This window comes from Amyelois transitella, chromosome Z (assembly GCF_032362555.1).
Source record: "Amyelois transitella isolate CPQ chromosome Z, ilAmyTran1.1, whole genome shotgun sequence".
NCBI lineage: Eukaryota > Metazoa > Arthropoda > Insecta > Lepidoptera > Pyralidae > Amyelois > Amyelois transitella.
The window spans coordinates 6,260,264-6,282,313 of NC_083535.1; the positions used below are offsets into that span (position 1 = coordinate 6,260,264).

The following is a 22,050-nucleotide window of genomic DNA, read 5'->3' on the forward strand; positions in this document are numbered from 1 at the left end:
GCCGAGTATAAACATTGTGCACGTTGAGGTCATTGTATAGATAACCATGATCCAATACATACATACATACATGCATAAAATTACGCCTCTTTCCCGGAGGGGTAGGCAGAGACTACCTCTTTCCACTTGCCACGATCTCTGCATACTTCCTTCGCTTCATCCACATTCATTACTCTCTTCATGTAAGCTCGGCGGTTTCGGGTACTTTTGACCTGACCCTTTACCAGGACGTCCTTAATTTGATCAAGATACGTTCGTCTAGGTCTTCCCACTCCGACCTTTCCCTTCACACTCTCCTTGTATATCTGCTTATGATCCAATATGGGCAAGATTACCCAGCAAAGGTTGTGGGAATGAGGTGGGAGTTGCATAACCTGACTTGCCCAATACGGGATAGTGGATCCCGTATCCTACAGTATAGTACAGAGGTACTTCTTGCATCTGCAAATTATATTTCTTCTTTAGCCTACGTCACATCACACCGAGCTTACCATAAAATTAAACAGGCAACGACACAATTGTTAAATGTATTCAATCGTACGTTGATTATTATGTCAGTCACCATTCTCTTTTATACATAATAGATATTTCGTTAAAGCCACGTACATGACGAGGCGTTATAAAAAATTTTGCAAAGTGGAAAACATCGTGTTATATTTTTAAGCATAAAATTTTCAACAAATTGAATTTTAGCTTGAAATTTCATACTGTGAACTGTTATTTTAATAGAGCGGGAAGTGTTTTAAAGTTTAGTCATATTCAGTGCACTCTGCATAAACACTTGTTTATTGGATTTACAGAAATCTTTTTAATTTCATAATACAATCCCTTGCAAAATTCTAATGCTAATATTCGATTGTTTTAATGCTTATTCTATTTTGGAAACAAATTTAATTGGTTACCATAAATACCTAATAGTTTTATAGAATCAAACACCAAGACAAATTATTACCGATAAACTCACGTATGGTATCACGTACGTACGTACGGAGAGCTCGTTCAATCACTTTAATTAAATCTGACTGCTTTATCATTTTATGAAATATTTCAGAAATAGGTGGGGAAATCGGCATCCGGGTAAACGTAAAGCTACGTCTCCAGCGGGCCCAGATTTCCTTGATTGCCTCGCAATATCGCAGGCCCAAATAACTCCGCAGCTGTTTCGCACAAAACGATATTGATCGAACGGGATTTCTTGCGGCTGTCTTGGTTTGTTCGCCGCATATAAAAACTGTTTGACTAATGGCTGTTTTGCATTATAATGTAACGATGGATTAGTATAATTAACATGAAGCTACTTCGATGTTGATACTTCTGTGACTGAGTTTAATACTCGTACTTAGTCTAACTTCAAGACTTACTAGGTATATTTTTCAGAGTAAAACAACACACATACATATGAAAATTAAATATTAAACACAATCTTACATTAAGAGATGAACTAAAGTATGCATGGATCATGGCAAGTGACAAGGGTAAAGTGACTGCCTGCTCGTTCAAAGAAGATGCGTAAATAAGTTTGTCAATATAATTTTGTAAACTTAAAAATTTACTATAAATTTAGGACTCATCATTGTCATTATCTTCTGACTATACTGACTCTGCCTTCAAGACTTTATCCCTGAGTGGGTACTCAGGGATAAAGTCTTGATATGTGTGTTTGTCACATACAAACACACTATTTAATCATTTATATTATTACCTTATCATCCACCTTATCCATGAAACGGTGTCATATAGAGCTAAGGTAATGTAATTTAGGTTAGTTACATAAAGTAATTTGTAAATTACCTAAATTTTTGTAGTGTGAGGTAAACAACATTTTCTACAGTAGCAAGGTCTTCCTTTAAAGAGCGTGAGTAGCGAAATTTAAATAAGAACCAGTTATTGATTTATCTCTCTTTATAAGGTTATTTGGGTTAGCGCCTATTTTTGCAATATTAAGTTAAATAATTTTTGTTTTAGTTTATTTAGTTCTCTACAACATTCCAAATACATTTAAAGGTAATATATAAGAAATAAGATTTAAAGTTATTCTAAATTATATGGTACAGCTTTAATCATCTGAAAAGATGTCAACTTGCTTTATCTCAAAATAATGCTCGGACCAGAAACATAGTAACGAAGGGTGCAACAAAATTTGTGATACCTAATCGACGAAGGCGCGAGTAATGCTAACCTTAAATCCCTTCTATCCCTACTAATATTATAAATGTGAAAGTTACTCTGTGTGTTTGTTACAATTTCACGCCGAAACACACAGAACCGATTGTGATGAAATTTGGTACAGAGTTAGAGGTAGACCCTTTTTTCTTGCAAAAGAAGGGAGTGAAGTAGTTAATAAAGGAAAGAAGAAAGAAATGAAAGTTTATCAGTGAACTTTTACGGCAAACGAAGTCGTGGATAATAGCTAGAATATAATACTTATAGTTCAATGCGATGACTTCATGAGAACGTGTAGTTAACATACTTCCGTAAGACTTTTTAGTATGCGGTCCATTTAATGCACTGAAAGTACTATTATGATGCACTTTCATTGGCATAAAACTTGCGTAACTATATAACTGACTCACTCGACAGTGATCGTTGCAAAATATTTTACTTAACTGTTCTCAAAACATTCAACCTCAAACTAAAAAGTAGCGTGACAGTAAGATTATGCCATTTTCACTGATAACTAATAATATAGTACTAATACTAAGTTTAGTCACAGACTAAAAAAAAGGAAGCTTCAAATTTGTTTGTTACATCATTACCTCGGGCCATTGTAAACAGATTTGAATTGTATTAAAAAGCATCCCCTACGTTATCCTAGGTATATTTATTAATTCAAGATAGAAACTTGAGCAACCGGGGTTTTTTATAATTTTATAGACATATTTATAAAATTTTGACTTTATGAATTTGACTAAACGAACAAATGAGAATACCATAATACTTGTGGTGTGATGGACTTAAAAAAGATACAATCACTTTGGAACTTAACCCATATTGGATGGTTCATGTTAAAAGCTGTACTAGATGAAAGTACCTATCCCCATCTTTCGAACACCTGTATATAATACTCGTATATTTATTCGCTTTTTACAACATTAATAGAAAAAGATGCAGTAGTCTTATTTTGATATTTTTTTTACACCCACTTATTTTTAGGCATGTTTATAGAACATACATGCATGCATATTATCACGTCTATATACCTTGCCGGGTAGACAGAGCCAACCAGTCTTGAAAAGACGTTCGACACGTTCAGCTGTTTGGCTTAATGATAGAATTGAGATTCAAATAGTGACAGGTTGCTAGCCTGTCGCCTAAAAGAAGAATCCCAAGTTTATAATCCTATCCCTTAGTCGCCTTTTACGACATCTATGGGAAAGAGATGAAGTGGTCCTATTCTTTTTCCTATTGGTACCGGGAACCACACGGTTTATAAAAAAAAGTAGTTAAATAGGTTAAAACTATGATCTACTTTTGACTTAATGGTCCAATTGGACGGCAGTTAACTGCTCTGTGGAGTTCTACGTTCGCCGGTATTTTCTGTGGTACTTGCACATTTAACAAGTTGTTATAGCTCAGCCATTATTCTGTGGCTCAGCCAGTCACATGGGTGGGTGTTTGGCAATTTGCCAGAACGACAGGAATTGAGAGAAATACATTCAAACTTATTCTTAATGTTTTAGGAAGAAAAAAAATTTTTTTCGTACTTTCGGAAATCTTGATATCATTAAAATATACGTAGGTGTACATAGAATCCCGCCTCTTTCCCGGAGAGGTAAGCAACGACTACATCCTTCCTCTTGCCATCGATCCACACTTCTTTCGCTTCATCCACATTCATCATTCTCTTCATGCAAGTTCGTAGGTTTAGAGTACCATAAACCAACGAACTTGCATGAAGATAAAAATATAACTATTACGAATGCGTATATTATTGGTATTCTATATTGTTCTAAATAATAAGAGGACCTCATCTTTGTGGTGGATGACATAGACCTTAGAAGGTCTAAAGAAAATAACAAGTTAAAATATTCCCATCAAGTCATAAATTGTAGATGCATAATAATGATAAAGTCATAGCAGTAACATTATAAAAATGTATGTTTTGGTAATTGTGTAGTCAATTGCCTCAATCTCTCATACTCGTAATATTAACACTTCTTTATGGCCATAAAAATAACGCCTATCTGAAATATCTTTGAAAGTCATGTGAAGTTTTAATTAGTACCAACGTGTTTTAATGGCCATGATGCAAGCAACATTAAAGACCGTAGGTGCTTTAGATAAGATAATCCTGAAGTGCAGGATCGATAGACCAAAATCCATTAGACTATATGTACGTATCGATCAAGCCTTTTCCCTATGTGGTAAGCAGAGATAAGTATACCATTATTCCACTTGCCACGATCACTGCAGTTTAGCTATAGCCACATTCACCATTTATCGTCTAACCTATATATCGTAGTTCCTATAAACATTTTATAGAGAATCAATTTATTCCTCACTATTTCAGAGAAGCTCGTCTGTCTTACCTATATCTTATTTTTAAAGTAGAAATTACATAGAATTCAAACGTGTGCAATCATGTCTTTTTTTGTCGTGTATCTAAAAGAATTTATAAGTACACCAAAATCATTTTTCTATGCTGTAACAAACAGTTAAATATGTCAAACTCACCCTTATTCTGGTCGAGATCAGAAGAAATATACACGAACTAAAAACTAAAGCAAAACAGTATGATTATTCATATCTAAGATATGATTGCTGCACGATTTCGCCATATGCAGTTACGAGATTGTAATCCATATTAAAAATAAACGTTAGGGTAATTTACATTTTAAAATCCATTATGCTAATAAGCGTCGTGCTAATTGATTTCTGTTTGGTTACTCTTGGTACGTTAGACAATAATAAAAGGTGTCGTCAAATCGGTTTTTTCTTGTTGTAGAGACGAAACGTTCCTTTTTATTTTATCAAGTGGGATTTCTCTCCGTCACTTTATAACTGTTACAAGTATGTAACAATCTTCGAGGAGATTATTCGCACACTTCGCATTCGCCGTATACCAGCCATATTTGTGTGGTCCCTTACCCTTTAATAGGTGTCGGCTTTACTCACCGCGATATTGCTTAGAATGTTGTCACACTATCTAGCCACGGTAGAAGCTGCAGTTAGAACACGCTCTCGATTCCGAGCACGTTATACGAAAATAGTCTTCTATACTAGCGTTCGCCCGCGGCTCTGCCCACGCAAAACGTAGAAATCTTGGTACTTGGTATTAATTACACAAGAGATACCTCTTTACGTTGACTATTTTAATGATTAAGATTTCTCCATCCACTTTTATCGTTAGAGTCAAGAAAAATATAGGAGCATTTTGTAATATTCGTATGAAGACTTTGCCAAGTGAATAACTAACTAGTTAAAATATGATGCATCCTGAAACTCTTAAAAGCATGCTAAACCATTTTACAACAAGTGCATTCATACATCCACACATCTTTACACAATTTTGCATATTTATAACATTAGTAAGATCATTCACAGAAGAAGAGTATACCATTCTACTAGGCACTTGCACGTGGCAAAACCAGTATATTATAAAAATCCTACAAATTTCTCTATCAGTATGGCGGCAACCCTAGATATAGACGGAACCTTGACGGCTATGTTAAAGTTGGGGATAAAAACAATGTTTGTTTCGCTGCCTGTTTATTAGGGTTATTTATTTGTTTTTCTTTTGGAAGTTATCACATTCACGAAACACCCACATAGTTGTTTAGTTAGGGATTCATGAAGTTTTTTGAAGAATCGTGTTAGCATTGATATGTTTCGAAAAAAGACAATAAAGCAACAAATTGTCCTTCTTTTTAAGTCGTTTGAAGATTTACGGTTTAAATCGAAAAATTGCTAATCGATTTACTTGAAACAATTTTGTCACCTTGTAAAAGTATTGCACATGTGAAAACACAAGATACATAACTTGCCCAATACATAATAAAAAATGACTTGACTCATACGGTGTAAAGCAGCGAATAATATTATTTTATGTAACCACCACGTCCACTAAATTATATGAAAGTGTAATTACACGTATGATCCATTAAGCCAGCCATTAAGAGTGCCCCAGCAGCGGCGGTGTGTGGCGAGACCATGTGCCACGAACCACGTCGCTACTATTGTTTTTCACCTGTTTATCACCTTTCGCACGTGCAATAGATATCGACATAGGAATTCACTTTGTCTCTTAAGGTTTATTTTACTTGTATGCTGGAATGTTGAAAGAAATATGTTCGTCATGTTTCTTCTTATATAAGGTATTTTTGTTCTGCAATTTTCATCAATCCTACTTATATCATTTTTGGGAAAATAGATGGGAAAGCCCAATGATGTCGTAAAAACGGCTAAAGGATAGACTTATAAACTCGGGATTCTTCTTTTAAGCAATGAGCTAGCAACCTGTCACTATTTGGATCTCAATTCTATCTTAAAGCCAAATAGCTGAACGTAGCCTATCAGTCTTTTCAAGACTGTTGGCTCTATCTACCCCGCAAGGGATTTAGACGTGATTATATGTATGTATGATATGTAATGTACTGAAAATAAATCTTTTTAACTATATATCTATTCTATTTATATTTAAGCATATCATCAAAATGAAAATACATCGTGTTCACCAACCGATATAAGCCGCAAGCGATGCAGTTTGGATCGACCAGCACGCGCCTACAATCCGAGCTATCAATGGTAGCCCCTCACTCACCTCGTTATACTTTGTTACGCAACACTGCATTACTCCAAATTATCGTTCACAATTCCGATTTTAAGTTCTAGCTAATCGTACCGGTCGAGAAAGGAGTCTCAAGCGAGTGCTACCGACGCCCTCAGTCACGGCAGGGCAACCTTTCACGACTACTTTCGGATATGACGCAATCGGCGACCACCCATTCCCCATTAGGATCAAATAAACAGATTAAGCGTCACACTTTTTTATTATAAAAGTAAAAAAAGCTATAATACATAATAACGTAACAGTCGCTGTAAATAACCTCCTTTAGTACTAACTTAACACTGTGCACTATTAACAAGTAGATGAAGTAAATGAGAACGATGATTGATGTCGTGGTGGAGCTCACCAGCGAACACAACAGATGACTATGTACAAGGCGTCCGCCTCGAGCCGCAGGTGTAGTCCGGGAGACTTCAAATCTTTTCTGCTTATTCTAGTCACGAACAACGCGGAACATTTCTATTGATTAGATCACGGTCGAACGTTTTACAACAGATAGATGATTGTCGCTCTACACCTGTCCGCTACCACCTGAATGAAACGTTTTTCAATGAAGAGGACCCGCAACGTGTCCGGGTGGGCCGTACTGCGTGCTCGTAGCACCACCGTGGGCACCCTCGGAGCCGCTGTCGCCGCCGCTGGCGCCGAAGTCAGCACCGATGTCATCGCCACCGTGGCCGCCAGCGCCGCCGCCCACCGCAGAGCCTGCGCCGAGAGCGATACCACCGAGATCACCGCCGCCGATAGATCCACCACCGATAGCACCGCCACCGATAGCGCCACCAGATTCCTTCTGAGTCTGGTACTTGATGAAGTAGACTTCGGGTTTGGATGGCTGAGTAGGAGCTGGGGTGGGGATAACGATGTCTGGTTGCTCTTCGGGCTTCTTGACCAAGACGTACACGAGGGTTTTCTCTTCGTTCTGAGGCTGCACGGGGATGATGGGCGCCACTGGGGTCGGGGGAGTCGGGGCCTTGATGAAGATGATCTTGTAGTGTTTCTGGGGAGGAGCGACCGCAGGGATACGTGGGGCTCTCTGTTCGACGGGCTCCGGTGGGGGAACGTGAACGTAGATGTGCTTCTGGACAAGAGGAGCGCCGGAATATCCACCGGCGTAGCCACCACCAAATCCAGAGTCTCCGCCGCCGAAGCTCAGGCCGCCAGAGTGACCGCCTCCGAGGCTAGCAGCTCCGAGAGAGAGTCCACCAGAGGAATGTCCGCCGCTAATGATACCACTCGAATGTCCGCCGCCGAATGATAATCCTCCGGAATGTCCTCCGACAACGATTCTATGGCCACCGGCTGATGGAGCTCCATAGCTGCTAGAGGGAGCAGAGTATCTGGTGCTTGGAGCGGAATAGCTGTATCCAACTGGAGGCTCGGGGCGGCCATAGGCCAGCGCCACGCAGGCGAGTACCTGAGAACAAAGACGAAAATCGTTATTTTGTGACATAATAATTTGGAAAACTTCATATTCTAATTAATTAACCTGTTACACATATTAATGTAGATATCTTCCTTGATAATAAAGTTTATTTTACGATGAGTCTAGATTACCGACCGATTGTTCGCCGCCTGGACATACTTCTGTTATCGTTCCGTTCCGATACACAGTACACAGATGCTTTTTAATTCCCGAGATATGAAAATAGTCAATAACGGAAATTGCATCTGTTTCGAAACATTTATCACATAAGTCGATTTTGCTCAACTCGCAATCAATCTTACACCGGTTAGCAATCAAAAGTCCTTGTCGGTGTGCAGTTTTTGAGAGCACAAAGTAATTACCCAACGTAAAGTGATATAGTTAAATTTCAAGTCAGCAGTCTTACGTAACTCTTTAAGACTGTTATTAACTCTGTTATACGAGATTATGGTTAAGTGAAAGACGTCGGAAAAGGCGACATGTGAAACACAAGCACAGGCAAAGTTTGTAAGTAATAAACCGCACAGCAGGATCATTCGCTTAGCATAATAATTATTATAGGTACATACAATATACGCAAGTATAACAAAGTTGAAAGTGGATTACATATATATAATAATTTGTGCAAAATCCTATTATGTTATGATGCAATACGTGAAACGTACGCGGTTAGAATGAAGAAGTTTAAATTATACAAATTACGTAATTTCACGGTATAGTTACTTGAAATTTTGGTCATTGATTTACACCGTTTCAGAATACAGATGATCGCTTTACTTTTGTTACATGGCCGGAGAAACGGTGACGGCACTCGAAGTGAATGCCTATGCATTTGTGCAACAAATATGTGACCGCCCAACATCTGACACATTCTGACGATTTCGATTGTTACCTAATTTTTGTATATTTATTTCAACATTTTAGTATTTAATTATTACATTATCCGTTAGCTATACTGCCCCAGGTAGTTAGGGTAGGGACCCCTAGTGGTAAGTAATTTTATTGTATTAAAATATAAGGACTTCATAATGTTATTATTTCCAGAAAATTTACATGAAATATAGCACACTCATATATGTATATGATCACATCTATATCCCTTACGGGGAAGACAGAGCCAACAGTCCTGAAACGACTGAAAAGCCACGTTTAGCTTAATAATGGAATTGATATTCAATTATCACAATCACTTGCACTCAAATTATCACTATTTGGCACATGTTATAATTAAGTAATTAATGAATAAGTATTAAAGAACAAAACAGGACAACACATATCACTGTACACTATCCCGAAAATTTTCAACCACTAATGATATAATTAAAAAGAGGCATGTGCCAAATATTGATACTGAATCCTTCGTCCTCAAACGACACTTACCACGAATGCGCGCATATTGGGTTTGGGTCGAACGATGCCGATGCGTAAAGAACCTTAGTGCCTCGAAATATTATCTGACAGAGTAGAACAACTCCGCCTCGGGAGATGTTCCTATGGCTGTGAGTTGGTGTTAACTGATGACATTCCACACACCGACCCGCTCTTAAATACCAATGTGCTCATCTCGTCAGTACACACCATCCCTACGAGCATTTCACTATCATTATTTAAAAGTATACAGTCCTTTCTTTTCGCCGAGGTCTGTAGCGGTGCGCCGGCGCATTCGATATGCTGCCTTAGCGATCGCAGTACGTACCTGCGTATGCCTTTGGTGTATCACTAGCCGTATGGTCTAGTTTACCGTGGATACATTAGCATTATTTTTTTGCTTTTTAGATCAATCAATATTTAGAACGTACCACAGTGATCGTGAATGACATTCTTTATTACGATATTACGATTTGAATTTAGTGTCATCAAGAATTAATCTGTAATCCATATCCGTGTTAAACGTTTATCTAAGATATTTACAAACTATATTTAAATTTTATTACACTTAATTAAGCCTAAATTATGACAAAATCTTTTAATATCTATGTACCTATATCTTGAATTGCTCTTATTTGTACCTACAATTGTTTGGTCCGTTCTGTAGTAATCCAATAAACAGTGGCTTAACAAATTAATCGTTTAGGAATATTGGGTTATTAATTACTTTAATTGATTACACAAATGGCAATCTACATAATCTTTGATTCCTAAACTCTAGCCTTTATTTCCCATAGTTCAGGAGCATATTACCAGTTTCACGTTAATAATTATATAAATTTCATACTCAATTTGTCAAAAATTTTCCACTAGAGATTTAACAATTTATTTAAATGTTGCTCTAATTATATGATTAAATGCTCCCATACTTCCATGCTGGTCTGGTACCTGTGGAACAAAAAATTTTGCTACCATCTACTTCTCCTATGCAGTTTGTTTAAAGTCATAATCAAGGGAAAGGCTATAAACTTGGGGTTTTCTTTAAGACGATGTTGTGCCCTCCGTCATTATCTCTGTCCTACTGTATTCTTTCTATCATCGACAGCCCTCCGACTTAACGGGGCTCTGTCTACCCAGTAACAGATATCCTGTGAAAAGATTTGGCAAGGCCGTGGCTATAGTCACACATCGTTTACATCGCAGCAAAGGAATATACATACATACATACACGTGGTCACGTCTATATCCCTTGGGGGGTAGACAGAGCCACCAGTCTTAAAAAGACTGAATGGCCACGGTCAGCTATTCTGCTTAATGAGAGAATTGAGATTCAAATAGTGACGGGTTGCTAGCCCATCGCCTAAAAAAGAATCCCAAGTTTGTAAGCCTATCCCTTAGTCGCCTTTAACGACATCCATGAGAAAGAGATGGAGTGGCCCTATTCTTTTTTGTATTGGTGCCGGGAACCACACGGCACAACAACAAGGAATATAACTTTGCAAATTAACAATATTAGAAGAAGTTAGATTTTTACTTTTTCTATTCTTTAAAAAATGTTTCCATGTGACTTTTACGACGTGACGTAGCTGAGTTGCAGGCACAATCTAGTTGGAATATATACATAACAAGAGGTTGTCATAGAAACAAGCAACAGACGTAATTCAATTACTATCTACATGTTAGCCACATTATTTCCGTGCTGTTTAAGTCGACGCCGAACTTTGAATCTTACAACGGAAAATGCAATCGGGAATAATACGTTATAATGATGTGAAAGGGATTCGTATACATCATATGTCGTAAATAATGTTTTGATCATAATTATTTTGAAATTGGAAAACTACCCTACTCTTCTTTTGAAAGTCTAGTTAAACTCTGCGCTTATATTTTTATTATATTCATTACAATCAATATTAAATTAATAATTAAAGAATATTCTTCTTTAATTATTTTTCTCATCATATTTTTTTAATATATTTTATGTTTATTCGTAAAATTAATAAAAATAATGTACAATAAAATTTAAAAAATAGAAAAGAACCGATGATTGAAACAATAGTACACATCACTATCGTCTTCAAATCTGTATACAACTGGGCGTATGAAAAAATATATAAAGTTCAGCAACCCTCGTGCCGTAGGTCAGGACGAGGTCGATGGCCCAAATCGCCCTCTTGAACGTAAAACGTTGATAAGCACAGAGTATACGGTAAGAGCCCATACTTATACGAGTTAGTAATAGCTTGGATCGATAAAAGTACACGAAGTCGGGTAAACGACAATTCAATTATTTCCATAGTTCACAATGCTTATTTTCTTTGTAGGTGAAGTTGTTATATGAAGTCTTTTCCTCGAAATATATGGACTGACCGTGTATTTTAATCAATAGCAAGAATATAAATACTACATTCCAGCGCCGGATTTACATGCTTGTAAATTGAATAATATAGTTAAACACAAATTCGTTCAGTTGTTATTATGTAAAAGATTAAAAAATACAAAATAAGTAAAAATACTCTGACACAATAATTTGTAAAAGTATAACAATGCAGTTCTAATTAAAGGCATAACTCCAGTGCTTTCAAGGGTTGTATAAATTCTGGTAAATAACAAACAAATATTTGCTTTAACATTACATTAGGCTCATGAAATAAATTAAATTCGATTGAAATTTCAGATTTAAATTCAAATTCAAAATTTTTATTCATTATTATCGGATACTTCGTATTGCTTAATAACGTATGGTTTAACAACATTAGTTGACGTCAAATAAATTACTTAAAACTAAGTTTACTGCCGCTTCCAAGGCGTCAGTGCAGAAGAAGCGGTACAAACTGCACTGCAGCATTTTCTTCAACAACGTCAACTTCACAATATCAATTAAACTTAGAATAGAATGTGGACGAGAGAATACATTGTTCAGATTAATATATTTATATGAGATTTTAATAATAAAATATATATATATATATATTTAATAATAAAATATATATATATATATATATATAATATGGATTGCCAATTTTAAAAAGATTTATGTACAGAGTGTACTGAATTTTGATTTAAGTTCAAATTAAACTACATTTCATTACGAGGTTCCTGTGCCAAGCTCAAGCCAGATGTTTTTATCATTAAGGTTATAATAAGCCTTTCTTTACATACTCTTTAAATTTTCGGTTGGGCATATCAAGAACAGACTCCGGCAACCTATTATAAAATCGTATACAGTTCCCCATAAATGATTTACTGACTTTGCTAAGCCTATGATACGGCATGCCTAATTTAAGTTTATTACGTAAATTTCTATCAGTTGTGGCACTAACTTTTTGAAAAAAAGAGTTATTTTTCCTTACATACATTATAAGATCAAAAATGTACTGGGACGCTACTGTAGGTATGTTTATTTTCTGAAAGAGTTGTCTTAACGAGTCTCTTGGTCCTAAACCGATTTATGACTTCGAATTAAGTAATGGGTCACATTAGCACACTATTAAGCTTTTGCCTAACTTAAATATTGACGCACTTAACCGTGTATCAAGTTGTCATGCATGAAACTACCTATATGACGTGGTAATAATAAATTTGGGTGGGTTTATATACTCCAGGCAGTACTGAGCACTAAGTTCTTTCTTCGTTAATTATCTATTAGATAGAATAAACGACGCTAAATCCGATTAAATAATATAAAGATATTTAACTCAAAATTGACAATTGGTATCTATTGCTTATAACTGAGCTGGCACATAGGCGGAGATCAATTAATAAGACATGAATGTATTAAAATTACATAAGCAAATTGCGTGTACACTTGGCCGTCTAGCTTGATGAATGACACGCCATGACATACATGAACAAGGTCAAGGGGGCTCAACGAAAACTGGCCGTATTTTGGATAGTTGTGTGTATGAAGTTGAGCTTGAGGCGGCGGTTGAAAGTGACCAATCGTTATACTTCGCTACTGCAAAATTCTTTAATGCTCAAATTGTATTTCAATAATAACTTGTTTTTTACTTGTTCCAACTTTAGTTTTTATTAGTTAAGAGTAATTTAGGTCCAGTTATTTGTCAAAATTTAACATTCCGGCATTTGTCCGACATATTGCCGGATTTGTGCATACAGTTTATTAGCTGGTACTAATAGATCTTACGCCGAAGACCACAAAATCTTAAATTTAAATTATACCAAAAAAGTCTTGTTACTACTCGTTATAATTACATTATGAACGGTTTAAAATTTGTCCTCGTGTATAAATTCGTCGCGACATACTTTGATCGGATGGACCATCCGATACCATGATACCATACCATACATGACATTTCAGAAATTGCAAAAAAAATATCCATTCCAATATATACCTGAAATTCGACTGTAGAGACACCGCCGAAAGAGATAGCATTCTGCAAAATGGAATAAGTAACTAGACTCCGTAAAATAAACGGAATAGTCCATTCAGTGTGACCCGCCCTCGTTTTTTGCGGCTGCCTGAAATCCCCAACGTCCGATATTACTGTGAATCGAAATCTATATAAATGATCGTAAAATCCTGATGTTTCAGCTCAGGGAAAAGAGACGGTAAGGATGGGAAAATGTTAACATTAAGTATCCACCAAATGTTATGATTGCACTGTTTTGGGACGTAGGAAAACAAAATTGGTGTATTTATATATTTATTTAGATCACGTTGCTTCTTGTAGAGTCAACAGTGGTGAGGCTTAAGTAAATATCTTTACGGCGATGATTTATGCGCGTTGCATAGAAGGGAAGCCCTATATTTATAGGGTATATACCATTAAAAAGTAATTCATCTAGGACAAATGTCCTAGATGAATTACTTTTTAACTACTCTTCAGGTTGAATGTGAACGGAACTTACTTATGATAATTCATTTTTAAATTGTAACGTTTAATTATTTATGAAAAATAAAAGAATACCCATATAACTTCATACTGAATATTCTAGACGACGAAGTGCAAAAATATGAATTTCACTTATTAAACATACTTATAATAAAACAATCATTCTAAATTTCAATTATTTCCGCAAAGTATAATTAAAAAGAGAGATCAACAAAATCTTTAATTTGTTCTCTCTAATCTTGAAAATCGCTGAATGAACTGGGAAGGAATTAAAACTCGCTGAATATTAATTTAAACCATCGTTTTGTAGATTAGAGACTCGTCTTTAACCCCATTTTTTCTGTCTGAAAATATCTTTAAAAAACTAAAAAGTACATAATTTTCTCTAAAAAAAATCAGAATCAACACCATTATTTTTAAGAATCGTAATTGTTTTCGTCTCACCTGGAACTGACAAGACAAAAAATAGTCTAATTTTATTCTATGACGTCACGGTCCATAAAACAAACCGTGCTACCCAAGCCAGGATTATTTCTTGCGGTCCTATCTCCGTGCGTCACATGACTGAAATATAGCAATAATTTATATGGAAAATACAGAAGAAAAACTGGCCGTTAAAATGTAGCTTAATATCGTAAAAAAAATTGATATTCTCATGTAGCTCATCTTAATATGCTGACAAGTTGCACAGTTATCGAATGAAAATAATTAGTGTTCGATTTTAAATATATTGGTTACAGATGAAACAACCTTCCTCAGAGACACGTTTTATTATAAGTTTCATATTTTACCAACAAATGTTATGTTAGTTGTTCTTGCCTTCCTATGCATCATTCTACAGTTTATTTATTTTCTGGTTAAGCTACCGTGCCAAAGCTGATATGCGTTCATATAGCCAGTAGCCCGCTCGTAATGCTTTGCCCATTTCGGAATCGTTTTGCACTTTTTCGGAGTAACCACATATCAACCACACACATAATATATTGAAATGGGCCCCACTCTCTTTCTGTGATTGAAGAGGGGCATCAACTTTTACATTTACATTAGTATAAGGCTACTTTACACGGGCGTTAATTGAAAGCGATTATTCGTTAGAGTAAACGACGCATAAATTACCGCCTACATAATAGATCTTTTTCGTAATCCCAATTTTTTTGTAGGCCGTCTCAGAAAAACGACTGAATTTATATCCATTTCCTTATATTTTACAAAAAATCCTTCTAATAGATCAAAGATTTGCATCTTAGATCTCTATATAGAACATGTAAAACATACATCTATACTATCGTAGTTTAGTATGCAATTCCTTATTACCACGGAGTAAGTCACCCTTTTATTATCCATACATATTATCACGTCAATATCCCTTGTGGGGTACATAACAGCCAAAAAAAAAGTCTTGAAACGACTGAAAGGCCACGTTCAAATATCATGGAGTTGAGATCAAATAGTGACGACAGTTGCTAGTCCATCGCGTACAAGAAGAACCCCAAGTTTATTAGCCTATCCCTCAGTCGCTCTTTACGACATCCGTTGAAAAGGATAAAGTGGTCCTATTCTTACTAGGCTGTCGCTGATAGACGCCATTGTGAATGCACCCTAGCACAAGATTGAAACAAAGTATAAAGTGATCGGTACACTAACAAGATTGTACAATCTCCAATCCTGGCTTTCGGTTGAGTATGCAAGTAAATCGACTTCGTAACGAACCGATAAAAAACCAACAAGAAAACTAGTTCTGAGAAGAATATCTTTCGATGCGTTATGTTTTTGATTCTGTTATTTTATTTTGCTTTCAAAGTTCTCTACGATTTTAATAAACAATTAGAAACGAGTATATAAAAAATAAGTAGTTTAATAACAAACGTGATGATAGTACGGAACCTTTCGTGCGCGAGTACGACTTGCACTTGGCCGGTTTTTTTATTTAAAAGACGCAGCCAATAATTAATATCAATTTTGTCGTACCTAAAATTTACAATGTGTGCGTGGTAGACAGCCAATGCAAAGTTGATCCGCAGTACTAAGCAAACTTTTTTCATAAACTTAAAACCTCTTCGGATTAAGTTCTACACGTTACTTTCAAAGATAAATTTCATTGAAATGATAATACTGAAACAAATCTTAAGTACAATCCCTGTAAGAGTCTGCAGAATGTTTAAGTATTTACATCGCTTGAAGGGAAAAGTTTATTTAACATCAAACTACAACCATAAATCTTGGGTAATAATAGATAAGATATCTTAAACTTCAATATTATTATAAAAATAGTAGTTGCTATGATTAGATTTACCATTTTTTTTAATTAGTGTATATGATTAACAATATCATTACTAAGAGAGACTTGTTGAAGGGTTGCCAACGCACTTTATACTAACGGATATATTTATAGTATAAGTACGCGGGCGTAGATATATACTGTACGCGGCCGGAATGGCATTTCATCGTGGGCTTTGAATATATTTTAAGAATATTTTTGTTAGAATACAAGTATAATAAACAAGCTATTGTTCACGACGTGGTTTGTCGGAAACAGTTCAATGAATTAATACATCTCATCCATTTAAAGGCTTCATTTTATACGTCAGAGAAGCCATGGTCGAAAGCGATTTTTTTCGAGAACAAACTATAGGCTACTATTGTTGGTAAATCTTTCAAGAAGAAACCCCGGGCAAAAGCCAGTTCTCAATAATATATTTACGGATATAAATACACCAATTACAGTTTTATTATAGTTGACCTACCTACATATGTATACGTAGGTACGCTTTCCTGAAAAAGGATGTGAGACAGCTAACGAAAGACAGACAGGTAACAAAATAATCTTATGGGAAAAGGAAAAGGTGCGTTTCCTTTTATCATTCACTCTAAACGTCATGTAGGAAAATGGTTATTACCAAAGGTCTTTATAGTTATAGGTTACGGAAAACGTTTGGAATTCTCGTGGCCGGAATATTATAACTGGCCCTATCAATGGCTCCTTTTGAAAGAAAAAAAATTGCCCAAAACGCCCAAAATGCTTTTGGCTTAGATCTATGAAGAAAGTTTTTATTTTAATCGGAGAAAGATGCAATGCAAAAAAAGTGTGCGAAAACATAATTTCTTCATCCGCGAATAAGTTCCTAAATACTCGAAATTCTGTACAATTCCTGAAGAAAATGCATCGAAACAGAAATGTATGCATTAAAAATACTTAAGATTATTATTTCACTAATAATAGTCTACTTTCTACAGGAATCATAAAATTATGAAACAACTTCAAATTAAAATTTTATACTGGTTTTCGTAGGTTTTTAAAGTTACTATTCTACGATGAGTAACTACTCGTATAAGAGAGCCTACGTGCGCGTGGCCGACACGCACGCGGCAAGTTTTTCCCCGAAAGGTATTGATCAATTCATAAAATAGGTAATTTGTATAATTTTTGAAATAGGGAAAATTCTGTTTTCCAATGTGTCATCGATGCAATCGTTACGCCCTATTATTCTTCGCACTAAAGTATTGACATATCATTAGCATATTAGTCGATCAATTTTATATTGGTAATATCATATAGCCCTGAAATTCGGTGCATCATTTATGCTTTACCCTATACTTAAAGCTACCCCTACATAATTTGAAATGATAACTTAATAACTCGTCAAAGCTCACGCAACTCATTTTTTGTTCACTAACTTTGTTCGTGGGCGTTGACAAATGACTCAGTAGATAATATGACTACAATATAATTTTAATAGCAAGCTATTCTTTCCTAGTATTATGAACCAACCCTCCAGCAGGGTTTTGCCGGTGTCTATTCTGATTCTCGAGTTCAACTAGATTTCAGCGGAAGCCTTTGCCCTTCGCCTTTATTTGGGCAGTCATGCTTTTGTCATTTTTGTCGTTAAACAAAACTCTCTTAATGAAATGGTATCAATTAAAATAATCGGGAATAAGATATGATTTGAGATAATATATGTAAACTAAAATATGACTATCTAAATAATTGTTCGAGTTAAATTTCTTTCATACGTAAGACTTTTATTTATCCTACATAGATTATCGTATGTAATAATTGGTTACACAATATGTGATATGTATGAACCACATATTATCAAGTAATTCAAGCGTCGGACTTAATACTATATAAGCTTGCGATATAAAAGTCTCTTAGGAGAAGGCGCTAAGAATATAAACCGGTGGCCGTGAACACCATAATTATAGTTTTAATTAATCTCCCCTTGAATAAGACGAGGTTGTTTTTTCTAAAAAATATATTATACAATAGAGGTTCGAAGGCAACGATGTGCAATTATAATCTAAATATTTATTAGTTAATTAGCATATTTGTCGGCCTGACTTTCTGGTCACGCAGTACAACATAAAATTTGTAATAAGAGTTGGAATATTTACCAAACTCTAATTTATCAACCGAAGGTTGAAGTTGCATAATGTCGAGTTCGAAATGTGTCGCCATGACCTCTCATTTGGAACCTCAGTGATGATAACTTCAATCATGGAATTGGATTAAAATCTTTTACACAACATTATTTCTATTATTTTGAAACGCTTTATGGGTGATAGTTGCAGTTTCTACATTAATCTGGTTAGAAAATATTTAAATATTTACTTACTCTTATTTACATACATTAGTTAAATCACTCCTTTTTTCAGAACCAGTAGGCAGAGACTTAATCTGTCCACTTAACTGTCTACATACATACTTCTCTTACTTCACTTACATTTCGTAGTAATTTTTTTCTTATACAAATTGGTTACATTATATTTTAGGGTATGCATACGTAGCCATCAAAAATATGTATAAAATTGCTATGAACGTAATACAGGCACTTATTCGTTGGAGGGCAAACGGAATAAGGCTACTCACATGAAATTTGTTTTACGACATACGTTTTCGTCTTTTATAAGTAACTAGCGACCCGCCCGGGCTTCGCACGGGTGCAAAATTCGGAAAAAATTATACATAAAAACCTTCCTCTTGAATCACTCTACCTGTTACAAAAAACCGCATCAAAATCCGTTGCGTAATTTTAAAGATTCAAGCATACAGACAAACAGACTAAAATAGCGACTTTGTTTTATACTATGTAGTGAAGCCACTAGTTCATCGGTGTTTAGTAGAGGATGCTTTTTTATTTGTTAATCATTGTACCTAAGGTTATCATGACATATAATTTTTTAAATTAAGAATGTACCTATAATTTTAGATTAAGTTTAATTTAGACTAGTGAAAGGAGTCTTCTCTTTTTCCTGGTGGTATTTATCGCGATTACATTCTCATCTCTCTGAAAATACCCGGCATATGCTTTGCCTTTTGACCATATATTTTTTTATGAGTTCTTACTTTCCTAGTTAGAACATTCACGGAAAGACTCTTAATACTTTGCCGAAAACCTCATGGCCAAATTATTAATACCAAAATAAACATATACCTAATAAATAATTTATTCACAAATAATATAAACCATACAACCAAACATGACTTATTTAAAACATACATTGAAGATAATAATTTCGAAGTAATAGAATTGAAGTTGCATAAGCGTGACATGGAGTTTTGATGTGCTTGGCAATGACCATTAATGTGCAAACGTTCAACTGATGTTCAAAAGGTCAAGTGGAGCACTGGATTCCAAGGACGGCTATATTACCTTCACTATTATATCGAAACCACTGGATCAGAATTCAAAGACATTGATGATGACATGACTTTACTTTTTTTTAATCCTCTGCCATCTTTTCGTATTCTATGTTGTCCAAATAATTTTGATCCAACTTGTAGAAAATTGATTATTACCGCAAACGATACGTATTGCTTTCATTAGTTTCTATGCTACAATTGCAAACTATATCACTATCACCATAGCGCCATTTAGTATATACATACGTATAAATCCTAGTTGCACCATCCTTGGGAAAGACGCGATCAGCCTCAGCGACTTCCAGCTGTGAGATAGTCAGGCCAGATAATTGTTTTTATCTTCATCTTACATAATTCGGATGTATGTTACTTTTATTCTCAAAAGAAATCATAAGAAAAAAAAAATTTTACACTCGAAAGTTTTAATGCCATTTTTTTATTTTAACGAGTTTTATATGACATAAAAGACTGCAATAATAAAACCCGTGCAGAACGTCAGTGAAGAAATGGTTGAAAAAATACTTATTATTTAAGTCACATGCAAATAATCTTTTGTTCTGTGAATCATCATTTTTTCATACAAAACACGTCGCGAACCTCACTTTCAAAATTGCATTACCTATTTGTCAATACTTGGCACTGCAACACAAATTTTAACTATAATGACATTGACTTTTTGTGATTTCTGACTGAGTACAGTATAACCTGTTCATATATTCTAAAAAATATCTTCAACCAGCCTTATGGATTATTGAATAATTCTTGACAAAGACAGGCATGAGTATTATTGTTCCAATTTCCTATTTAAATACATACAAATAATCTAATTAAAACAATTTCAAACCTTATCAACCATCCTTCTATTACTTGATTTCATTTAATCAACTCAATTTCAAAATTAACTTCGATATAACTCGATTAAATTTGGTTTTGTTAATTTGAATTTCACGCCAACTTCATTGCTATCATTTAACTCATTTGCATTTACAATTTTAATTGTATCACGTTACTAATTTTATGAATGCAAAACTTTCACTGGATTTGGAATTGTAATGTGTCCCCAAATTACTAACAATGCACCTGTTGTACAACTTACAATTAAAAACTAATGTGCGCCAACTTCGTTAACGTAACATCTGCGTTAGTACAGTCACATTTTAACTTGTAAGTTACCTAAGGAGCCAATGTCTTTCCGTGCGACTCAGCTTAGCTAGAACTCATTAATCTAGGCTTGATGGCGATAGAATTGATATATATCCTATATATCAATTCTATCGCCATCGAGCCTAGATTCCTGTCAAAGCAAAAACTCAAAGATCAGGCAAAATATTTAGATAAAATTTCGAAGAGAATTACCTATTATATAACTTTTTCAACAGCCGTGTAAATTTATCTTACGAATTTCGATACTAAAATTTCACTACGTGAAACGACAGCTAAATTATAATTTACAAGTTAAAAGCAAATGAAGCTGTTTGTCACCGATGTTTGAGGTGATGGGCGCTTCTCATTTCCCACGCCGCCAACTCCTCGACAAACTACATACATTTTATATGCAAATTACGTGTACCTACTCTGCTTTCGTTCATTCCGCTCTGGCATCTTCAATTTCAGTGTCCACACGATTTATGATTCTTATTAATCATCCTTTTTAATTATGAGTATATGCAAGTATTATATGTGTGATACATTATTTACATTCAAGCAGTTTCGCTAGATAGGAGAATTCGAGGTCGGCCTATGATCACCATCAAGGAAATTAAAGTGTAAAGCTTGACTTCCGACCTCTTTTATCCTAACAACTGGAAAATCAAATATGGGCAGGATTTTCTATGAATAAAATTTTAAATAGTAATCCTTTGCTTATAAACACCATAATTCTTACTACCATTTTCTTCATTCCACTCTTACCACCGACGACAAGTGAGCAAGTCTCTCTTACACCCACTACACGCATACGAGGCATCCATTA

At 35.2% G+C, this 22,050-nt stretch overlaps 2 protein-coding genes across 2 annotated transcripts in view; one reads left to right on the forward strand and one right to left on the reverse strand.

The window, feature by feature from the left end:
* Positions 1 to 22,050, forward strand: part of LOC106133820 (frequenin-2) — a 77,241-nt gene that overhangs the window by 20,782 nt on the left and 34,409 nt on the right. The gene's annotated exons all lie outside the window — the stretch shown is intronic.
* On the reverse strand, positions 7,061 to 9,723 carry LOC106133740 (probable H/ACA ribonucleoprotein complex subunit 1). The gene is made up of 2 exons (XM_060953637.1): positions 9,594 to 9,723; positions 7,061 to 8,204 (listed from the first exon to the last, which is right to left on the reverse strand). The coding sequence occupies exons 1-2, from the start codon at positions 9,606 to 9,608 to the stop codon at positions 7,335 to 7,337; spliced, it is 885 nt and encodes a 294-aa protein (XP_060809620.1). The 5' UTR covers positions 9,609 to 9,723; the 3' UTR covers positions 7,061 to 7,334.